This window comes from Populus trichocarpa, chromosome 17, assembly GCF_000002775.5.
Source record: "Populus trichocarpa isolate Nisqually-1 chromosome 17, P.trichocarpa_v4.1, whole genome shotgun sequence".
Classification (NCBI taxonomy): domain Eukaryota; kingdom Viridiplantae; phylum Streptophyta; class Magnoliopsida; order Malpighiales; family Salicaceae; genus Populus; species Populus trichocarpa.
The window spans coordinates 7,722,444-7,732,904 of record NC_037301.2 but is presented as its reverse complement, the minus strand read 5'-3'; the positions used below and the strand labels follow the sequence as shown (position 1 = coordinate 7,732,904).

General features: G+C 31.6%; 1 protein-coding gene and 1 long non-coding RNA gene across 2 annotated transcripts; both read right to left on the bottom strand.

The window, feature by feature from the left end:
* Positions 1-5,244: 5,244 nt before the first annotated feature.
* Positions 5,245-5,922, bottom strand: LOC112324650 (uncharacterized). The gene is made up of 2 exons (XR_002978630.2): positions 5,793-5,922; positions 5,245-5,708 (listed from the first exon to the last, which is right to left on the bottom strand). It is a non-coding gene; the product is annotated as an uncharacterized LOC112324650 (long non-coding RNA).
* A 762-nt stretch (positions 5,923-6,684) lies between these two features.
* Positions 6,685-10,084, bottom strand: LOC7496649 (proteasome subunit beta type-7-B). The gene is made up of 8 exons (XM_002323764.4): positions 9,775-10,084; positions 8,980-9,121; positions 8,738-8,834; positions 8,579-8,648; positions 8,378-8,482; positions 8,013-8,111; positions 7,830-7,917; positions 6,685-7,018 (listed from the first exon to the last, which is right to left on the bottom strand). Exons 1-8 carry the CDS (start codon positions 9,916-9,918, stop codon positions 6,939-6,941), a joined length of 825 nt encoding a protein of 274 aa, XP_002323800.1. The 5' UTR covers positions 9,919-10,084; the 3' UTR covers positions 6,685-6,938.
* Between the last annotated feature and the right edge of the window lie 377 nt (positions 10,085-10,461).

Sequence of the window (10,461 nt, the reverse complement as noted above, 5' to 3'; positions counted from 1 at the left end):
TGGTGATGAAAAGTGTGAGTGAAGTACAATATACATAAACACATAAAATACAAAAGAAAAGAGTTAGCACTCTAAAGTATAGAAATCTCTCTCTCCTAAAAGGGTTTAGAAAATTTTTCATTGGTGGTTCATGTGGATTACCGTTAAAGACCGATCATTTGGACGGCTTGTGGTTTGCGGCAACCTAGCCTTGAAACAAATATTCAAAACCGAAAAGAAAATATGATCTTCAGGTAATATTTGTATAAACCCTAAACAACCTTATATTTGTCTAACGGGATCCTTGGGACTCTAAAAAAAAATTAAATTTTAAATTTTTCATTTCCGCTATATTTATGTGTTTCAGGAAACTCAACAATAATAAATGACTCACATACATAAGAACCACATCACACAATACCTCAACTAAACATCTCTTAATTGAAAATGAAATCAAGACTTAGTCACCTTAACTTCATCACATTCTTTCAACCATTATGATTTATAAGGTTTATGATGCTGAATAAAATTCAAGTTCAACTTGCTAACAAGAGTAGTACTAGTAACATTAGCACAACTATCTTCATTAATAATTTTATAGAATAACCACTTTTATTTTCAACTAATGCCTTAAACTTCTTAAAAAAATTAAATACATTAAAATTTTCTTTTAAGAAGTATACTCATATTTTGCTTATCGGGCATATACTCTAACACTAACTATCCTAACTAGTTCTGAATTTGGATTGATATGAAATAATACAAATCATATTTTGTTACTTCATTTAGTAAATTATTTTTTAATTTTTTTTAATAAAGATAGTTCTTTGAGAAATTTAATGATCAATAGTCACTAGTTTGAATTTCACCACCTAATATAAACGAAATGAATTAATATATTAATGAAGGATTTGTTATTAATTTTAATTAGGTCTCATTTCATGGCATAATTGATATATCATACATAACAATTATATATTAATATACACCCTTAGCATGTCATTCTAATTGGATAATTATTAACATATCTAAACATTCCTTGAGCCATTGAAAGGAATTAGGTGGTCAAAATCTATGTAGTTGCTGCAAATCTTTATAAGTCCTTTGCGAACACCATGGTTATATCATTTACTGCCATTCTTTCTTCATCTTGGATTACAAAATAATTTTACTATCTAAATTCCTACATTTCTAAATTACATAACATTTATATAATTGAATAAGAAACCTTGAGTTACATTCAAGGAGAATTACGTAAAAAAAATAAAAATTGAACAACTCATGAAGTAAAATAGAGAATAGACAGGACACACAAATCTTATTTAATATTACAACCATTCAACTATGAAAAATACAATCGCATTGGTCTTTAATGTCCATAATCATTTATCATGCATATGAACATATTAATATGCATAATAAAATTATTGCATGCTTCAATTCTAATTATTCACTTTAAGTGTAATTTTTAAAATAAAATTTCTAACACTTAGAAATATTAAATCAAATCAAATTTGATAATTTTCCAAACTTAATAAATTGTATTTAATATAAACTTTTTCATTGAAAAACCATTTTTCAAAATTTAATAAGAAAATTAATAATATTAAAATTCATATTAATATCCTAAACTATTTTAGGATCAATTAAATAAAATATTTCTGGCTTAAAAGCTTTCTTTACTTTAGAAAAATCATTTTTCTAAACATTATTTAATTAAACATTTTAATTAAATCCTAATCTAATTAGAAAAATTAATTTTATAATTAATTTAAGTTAGATTTTTAATTTTAAAATATAAAATCAATATTTTATACATGGAGGGGCAAAATTGTGATTCTGCCCCAAATTTACCTAGATATAATTAGATATAAGTTGTCGGCGTAGAATTGTAATTCTACACTTAAATACCCTAATCTAAAGAGCAGGGACATAATCATAATTTTGCCCCTGTCATCTTCTTTTTGTTGTAGTAGCCGTACTACTGTAGCTATTATTGCTAGCATGGTCAACCCATATCGGTGGTAGCCCTCTTCAACGACAGCAGAGCTGTCGATGCACCTAGTGACAATATGGGGCAGTAGCCATCTAAAACCAATTTGTTTTAATCTCAATGGTGGATTCCATCCAAATTTGGCATGAACAGTAGTTAAAACCTTTAAAAAAACATGAGAGAAAAATAATACACTTTTGGGAAAAATAAATTTGCGCACAAATTTAATTTACAATTAGTGTCAATAACAATTAAAACATGCAATCAACAATCCTAATTGCTTGATGAAGGCTCTATTACCACTGTTGGGTTTCTCGAAACACATATACACAATGGAAATAGTAAATTTAAATTTTCTTAGGAGACCCAGTGATCCTATTAGACAGATTTAGAGTTGTTTAGGGTTTATGCGAAGATTACCTAAAGATCAGATGTTTTTTTCGACTTTAAATATTTGCTTCAAAGCTGAGTTATTGCAAACCACAAGGCATCCAAGTGTCCGATCTCTAACGGTAATCTACACAAACTACCAAAGAGAAATATCCTAAACCCTTTTAGGAGAGAAAGATTATTATACCTTAAAGTGCTAGCTCTTTTCTTTTGTTTTAGGTGTTTTTATATTGTACTTTCCCCATCTTCTTTTTTGTTTTAGATGTTTCTGTATTGTACTTTCCTCACTTTTTTTTTCTTAGGAAATAAAAGGTATAACATTCTACTTATAAGGAAACCTAAAACCCTATAAATAAATAAATAAAAAAATATAACTTTGCCCCTTAAATAATGTCACATATTATTTTAGGATAATATTAAAAATTTATTCAATCAAATCCCTACTTGATTTTTCTAGGTCTAGAATTGTAATCCCTTGTATTCATTATATTCTAATCTTTAATTTCTAAAATTTATTTACAATCAAGTCATACTTGAGATTGTATCATCCCATTTTAATTTATGACAATGGTTCTTATATGTATGGCCCATTAAGTTCTATAATAAGTTGACCCAAATATAAATTATAATCCTAAGTAAAATAAGATTAAATAAATTAAATAATTTAATTTATGATTTATATTTGAAGATTAAGTACAATACCTAATAACTTATCATAATCCCCTATATATTAGGAAAGTCATAAGTGGTTTGACTTAACCTTTCAATAATTAGTTTCTTGGTATAATTATTATCTTTTCATCATGAATATTTCAATTTAAACATTATAGCATGGATTATATCTGCTTTGTTAAATTATTTTATTTATCAACATTATAATCATTAATTATTTGAATAAGATTTTGAAACTCTCTTCAAAAATTCATTCCACATTGTCCAAGAATTTCACAATCAATACTGTTTGAAATCAGATGAAACATTTTTTCTAATTCACTTGGGGTGATAAATCCTCTCTTGATTACTTAAATATCTTCATTTAGTTTATTTTATATCCAATATATGCTCGTTTGTTACCCCCTTGTTTAGGACAACGTGTGATCATGATCAAAGCATAACACTCCTTATATAAGATAATTTGGTGATCTTAAGTCTAAGGATCACTTACACAACTATCACGAGAGTCTTTCCATGGACAGGTGATTTTTTCATATAGAATTCTCTTGTTGATCAATTTAGTGTACATGTCATCTAACAAGCATCTACATTTTAGTTCTAGGTATCCATCATAACTCAGTTTATGAGAGTAACTTTTTCCTTTTATAAAGGAAGGAATATGTATGTATCGTAGGGGACTAGGGGTGTTCAAAAAAACTGAAAAAACCGATTAAACCGAGAAAACCAAAAAAAAAACCGATTAAATCGATTAAAATTTTGAAAAAACCGACCGGTTCGGTTCGGTTTCGGTTTTTTAAGCCTGGAACCGAAAAAATCGAACGAAACCAAACCGAACCCGAACCGAAAAAAACCGAGCCAAAACCAAGCCAAACTGGTTTGAACCGGTTTTTGTTCTAAAAAACCGAACCGAACTGAAACCGGTCAGTTTGAACCGGTTTCGGTTTTTAAAAAAAAATCAGTTTGGTTACTTTTTTTGATAAAAACCGAACCGAACCGAAAATGAACACCCCTAATGTATCGTTCTCAACAACTCTAATTAAGATCTAGTCTTAATAGAGCATTGACCAGGAATATTTAAGAACAATGCTTTGATGCAATAGAAATCTCATAATTGTAATAATTTTATAATTTCATTTGCAAAGCATTTTTGTCCCATGCAATAGAAATCTCATAATTGTAATAATTTTATAATTTTATTTGCAAAGCATTTTTGTTCCATGAACTTTATCTTTACTCTAGATTAATTAATTAAACATAAAATTCATTAATCAAATATAAATAAATATTAAAGATAAAGAAAGCCTTTATTAATAATACATATGTTCTACATGAATAAAACCAATGCTACGTGAAACCAATTGATTTGTTATAGGGCATATTCTTATCAAGAGTTTCCTACATGTTTTTTCTAGATTTATGCATTGGTTTTCCTTTCAAATTTAGAACTTTGGTTCACTTTGCTGAGAGATAATTGAGTCTCTTTTACTTTGGTTCAAAGATCTTGTTTAAAAATACATCTAAACTAAGGTAGTGTTGTAGGAAAGTTGTTAGGCTTATTATAAATATCCTTTGCACCAAGAAAGGATAAATAAAATCTTTAAGGACAAAAAAATCATCATTGACGATAACAAAAGCTTTATTATTTTAAAGTGTTTGAACAAATAAATACTTTTATTTCCTTTTATTTTATACTTAGATATATTATATGATTAGTATGTATATTAGGATTTTATTTTGATATCATTTGCAAGTTTGATCCGTACTTAATATGCAAGTTAGAATTTTTATATTTTATATTTATATTGATAGCATGTTTGTCATGAGTTATGGTTTTTCACACTTATAATTTTAAACTCTAATTCTTTTTTGTAAACAACTTTTGATAAAAAAACTAAACAATGTATGCTAATATTTTAACTTAACATTTTTTTTTCCCATCAAGTCGAAGATAAAACTAGTATTGCAGCTCTTTGGAACTAATGAGGCTATATTCTTCCTAGTGCCTTGGCACAATCGATTGAAATCCTCTAAAGAAAGCCAGAAGAGCAAAGCCGTTGGTGATATCTTAATACACTATTGCAGGGCATGTAGCTTATGAAACAAAGTGACCAGCAAAATTCCAATAAAAACAAAATAAGCCAAGGAATAAGATAAAAGAGAGAATCTTCTCTCTTTTGTATATAAGAAAATAAAATATTTTAAAGGAATAAGATAAAACCAGTTTGGCTGTTGGCAGCAATACTTAATTCGTTTAGTTTATTTATTTACTTTTTTTGGTTTAAATAACTAGTTTTGAATGCGATTTTGTTGTACCACCATGATAAAAGAGAGAACAATTATTTGCGAAGCATCCACTCTTTCATGGGTTGGGCGGGGAAGAGTTCCATTTATAGTTATTAAACCCGGACCGGCCCGGCGGGTCGACCCGGGACCCGGTCGACCCGGTGGCTGGACCGGTTCGGGTTTGTCAAAAGACCGGCCGGTGCAACGACCCGGCAAAACCCGGTCAACCCGGCGGGTCAACCCATGACCCGGGTGACCCGGACAAGACCCGGGTGACTCTCCATGGCAGATTTAAGATTGAAAAATTAACAGTGGTTTGGTTGTGAGCGATGGCTTAAACTTCAGATCCATGTCTTTGAGAAGAAAGAGAGGGCTTTGGAGCGCAGATCTAGCATGAATCAAAAAAGAGAAAAAATCTCAAACAACAAAAAATCAAAAGAAAGAGCACGAGGAAGAGAGGGGAAAGATTTACCTGGAGATTGAAAACTTGTTGATCTCTCTTCACTGTTAGAATTTGAGCCCAAGGCGTAAAAGAGGAGAGGCAGCGAAGAGGAAGGGTGCAGACAACAATATATATATTTTTTGTTTTACAATACTTTACTCTCTCTTCTCAGCATCAAATATTTTCAAATCCTTCTTTATATTTTCAAATCCTTCTTTGTTGAAAACGGATCTTTTAACTTAATTATTTTTTAAATAAACATAGTAAAATATTTTTAAAACTTTATTTCGCACTTAGAGTTTTTGTCAAGCGGAGATAAATTTTATTTTATAAAAATTAATTAATAAGTATATTTTATTTCTTTTTAAGATTTTTTAATATAAATCTTCAACTATTACTCTCCTGATCTTTAAATTTTGACTGATTTTATTTCGTTCCATGTATTTTTCTATCGCTCTCAAATATATATAAAAAACCATGTTCACTTCTTTTTCTTTTATTCTTCTCAAATTTAATATTAAGAGGAAATTGTTTTATTATAAAACATTACCGAATTAGAAGCATATATTTTTTAGTTAAATACCATTAAGAAAATCTCTTTTCTATTTTAATATTTTTTTTATGAAATATTAAAACTTTAAATATATATTTTAAAATTTTTCCAGGTTGACCCGAGTTGATCCGGGTTAACCTCTAAAACCCGAGACCCGGCTCCTTGACCGGGTCAACACCCGAGTCAGGTTTTATAACTATGGTTCCATTAAACCCCTTGACAATTAATTGTCCATCAAGTCCAGATTCCTCCCCTCCCCTCCCTTGAGATAATGCTCTCCTGCGCTGCTTCCTTCCCTTCTCCGTGAAATCATCACACAGGCCAAGCGACTACAAGACAGCCCTTCATTCCTCCAGCAACTTCAAAGAATGAGAAGAGCAAAGGAGGTTGCAATTGCATTCAAAGAGTTAGAGCGATAATTAAAAACAAAACAAAAAAAACATAAATTACAAAACAGCAACTCTCCAGGAGTGTAGCATGAAGCCAAGCCCAGAAACATTTCAATATTAAAGTCAATGAGGTTTCGAAACTGGACATTATCAAGGACATCCATCCCAGCGGCCACAAAGACCATACCGGAGTTGGAAAAATCTCTACTGTGTCCTCTTGATTGCTATGATTATTTACTCTTCTTCCATTGCATCACCTCCTTCAATCACTTCAACCCTCTCCCTCAGGGGAGTAATCTTTGTCATGAGAACCTCTGTAACAAGACAAATAGCAAAATTAACCAACAAATTACAAACTTCCAAAACAATCAAACATTATTTGCTTGGGAAGACAAACAGGGGTAATTACAGGACTCAACTACACTTTTTTACTGACAAGACAACATTTGAAGTCTAGAACACTATTCTGAGGATTAGAGAATTCACATTTTATTTTCTTTCAGTGGCAGCCACAGAGTTTGATGCACTGTACTAAAGGCATGTCCAACCTCTAATACTTAGAAACATGCTAAGCTATGGTACTTTGTTTCAACTCTTTTGGAAAGTAAGAAATAGCAAGCACCAGGCAAGTCTTAAGTAACAGGGATTCTTCTTTTCCCTCTTTTTTGGGGATCTATAGTATTTTATTAGAAAAATAAAGCACTGACTGGTGGGTGAATCCTAGTACACCAGTTTGATAAAGGAGAAGCATCACAAAGGAAGCAAAAGAACATAAAAATGTAATCAACACGGTCAATATCTAAAAATTAAGGTATTGGTAATTGATGAACTCCAGAAAAGAAACATAGGACGAGAACATGAGACAATTGAAAAAAGCTACGGGTCTTCAATTTAACTTTCTTGATAGAGAGAAAGAGAGTAGATAAGATTTTGAGACAATGAAAATAAGTTATGGCTCTAGTGTTTAGCATTTCAGAGAGAATGGTCAAAGCATTTAAAGGCTAGCTATTCCTCTATAAGCATAGGTTTTATTGCAAGTATGATGGTAGTCTTGAATAGTACAATGCCGGTCTGGTTAAAAATGGAGACATATTTACAAAAGGCAAGAGAATGCATAATACTAACCGGTCTTCTTTGGAAAAGAGTACCCTCGTTCAGTGACATAGGTACGAGGATTTGGCAACATGTGGTTCCTCAAGTATTCCTTGTGCCCCTGTGACATCAAGAATTTCGATGGAGAACTTTCATCAATTTGAGCTCAAGACATCTTTCAACAAATAGCGATGGGGACTGATTGAAATAACATACCTTTGTTATAACACAAACATCAACATTGCTTCCACTTCCCAAGTCATTGAATATGCCAGAGCATACAGCCTCACTCACAAGCTTAATTCCTTCATCTCTCTACAAGGATACATTATTGTTTGGACTCAATGGGAAGCAATGATATAAAAGAATATATGGGATAGACTACTTTTTCCTTGTTCTTTGATCCTTTCTACAGTATTTTCAGTCTTAACAATCTCATGTTGTCAATCATAAACATATTCTGTGGAATTCAAACATTAAACTAACACTATTTATGGATGATTATGAAGAGTAATACTGCATTAAAATTTTTAGTTCTTCACACCCAGGCATCTAAACCTTCCATAGAAAATCTAACTTACACTAAGGCCTTCTTTGTACTTTGATTCAAAAACAGCCATTGCAGCAAGAGAACCAGAACCCATTGTAGCAAATGGCAAAGTGTCAGTTGACCCATGGGGATATATCTGTAAAATAAGCCATTGCATTGGCAGGATATCAAAGAATAGTCCAGGCCTAAAGAATAGTTCCAGCACAAATGCCTCTTAAGTAGTGGAACTCACAGTGTGTAAATGAGGCCCAGTGCAGTCAACCCCGCCAAGAACCAAAGCAGCCGAGACATGACCTTGGTAGCTAGAAAAAGCATTATGCTGTCAGGAATATACACTCACTATAAAGAGATACATGGCAAATCGCATAAGTTTGAAACAAGAGAACTCAACTTGAAAAGATGCTTCTTAAGAAGAGTCAGTGCTGTAACAACCCTCGACTCTCGACCAGTATGGTAACGATGTAATTGCAGCTGTGAGCTGACCATGTCTACACAAATGCAAGCACCATTGCATTGCATTAGCTTTAGTAACATTAGAAAAGGAGAAAAGATGTAACCAGTTATGCATCCAGCACTTCTAGTACAAAGTTCTACATAGAACCAGAACTACACCTAAAATTTTTCTAAAAGTACCTGTTACTGCTTCTGTATCAGCAGCAGTTCCTGCTCCACAGCAATATATGTTGGGTGCCATATAGTGTATTTTTTCGCAATTCTTATCACAAACTATGGGTCCCTCTGTCGCTCTTGTATCTGCTCCAAGAATGACACCATCCTACGTAGAAATTGTGAAATAAAGAAAAAGATTATATACATAAATCAATTGTGCAACAAATTTAATTTTCTATCTTTTGCTAAGGTTTCAACATCCACCCAAAGATGTCAAGTCTTTTCCCAAAACACGGACCATCCAACATAGCAGTCCCAAAACTCAAGCAAAGGTGACCACAAACGATCCTAAACTTTAAGAGAATAGAAAGCAGCATGCTTTTTTGAACAAGTTACAAATTACACAACAGCTAGCCACGAACACATTGATACAACAGAGAGCTCATTCAAGAATTTGCAAAAGTTATGCTAATCAATATATAATCTATGTAAGAAAAATACGGGGGAATCTTCTTTAACAGCATTGTAACCCCTTTTTTTTCGAATATTAGATAAAATTATTAGCAAAAAATCAATTAATAACCAAATCAACAATCTCAATTGGCGAAACCAAACACAACATCACTACCCCTAAAACAAATTCCTTTAAAAAGAAAAAGGGGTCAGTCCCAACCTAACCTGAAAAAACCCCTAACTCCATAACTCAACCAATCAAGTTGACTGAAGATTTTTTAAAAAAAGGCGATAACCCAGAAAATAAAGTAGTAACTGGGTTGAGCTTCATAATTGTCTATAAAAAAAATAATAAAAGGATGTTACCTGAAAAACTAAACCCACAATGGTAGTTCCAGTTTTTCTAAAAGGAGGAAGCTTGAGACCCTTGTCTGATAACATAGCGTTTCTTTTGCAAAGATCGAAACTGAATCCACCTTTAGCAGGTAAATCTACACAAGATTTCGCCATTTTTTTCGAGCTTGATCGGATCGGAGATTCTCACTGTCACGCTTAATTGGGTGTCGTCACTATTTATTGTATCCGAGAGAGAGAGAGAGAGAGAGGTTTTTTTTGTTGGAGTGACCTTTTTTCAGTTGGGTTTGGGTTTTCAATGAGTAATCGATTTCTAACCTAGGCTTCAAGAAACGTCTTTCTTTTTCTTTTTCTATTTCTTTTTTTCTTTTCTTTATCTGTATTTGTATTTGTTTTTTTTTTTTTCAAGATCGGATGGGGTCGTAACTCGTAAGTGGTTGCTAGGTATCGGGTTAGAGAGGGAAAAAAATGTTTTTTTAATTGAAAATGTTTTAAAAAAAGGTTTTAGGTTTTTTATTTTATTTCTTTATATTAGCACAATAAAATCATAAATTAAAATATATAAAAATATTAATTATATTTTTTTATAAATATAAACAGTTTGAAAATCAATTTTAAAAACAATGTAAACCAAAAAACAAATATTTAATTACTTAGAAATGTTTATAGATAAAAAACGATTTGTTCATCACCTACCCG

Coding starts and splice junctions, on each gene's coding strand:
- LOC7496649 (XM_002323764.4), bottom strand. CDS start 9,918: ATGGCGAAATCTTGTGTAGATTTACCTGCTAAAGGTGGATTCAGTTTC. Junction 8,835..8,979: donor TGATACAGAAGCAGTAACAG/GTACTTTTAGAA, acceptor GCATTTGTGTAG/ACATGGTCAGCTCACAGCTG. Junction 7,918..8,012: donor ATGTTTGTGTTATAACAAAG/GTATGTTATTTC, acceptor TTGATGTCACAG/GGGCACAAGGAATACTTGAG.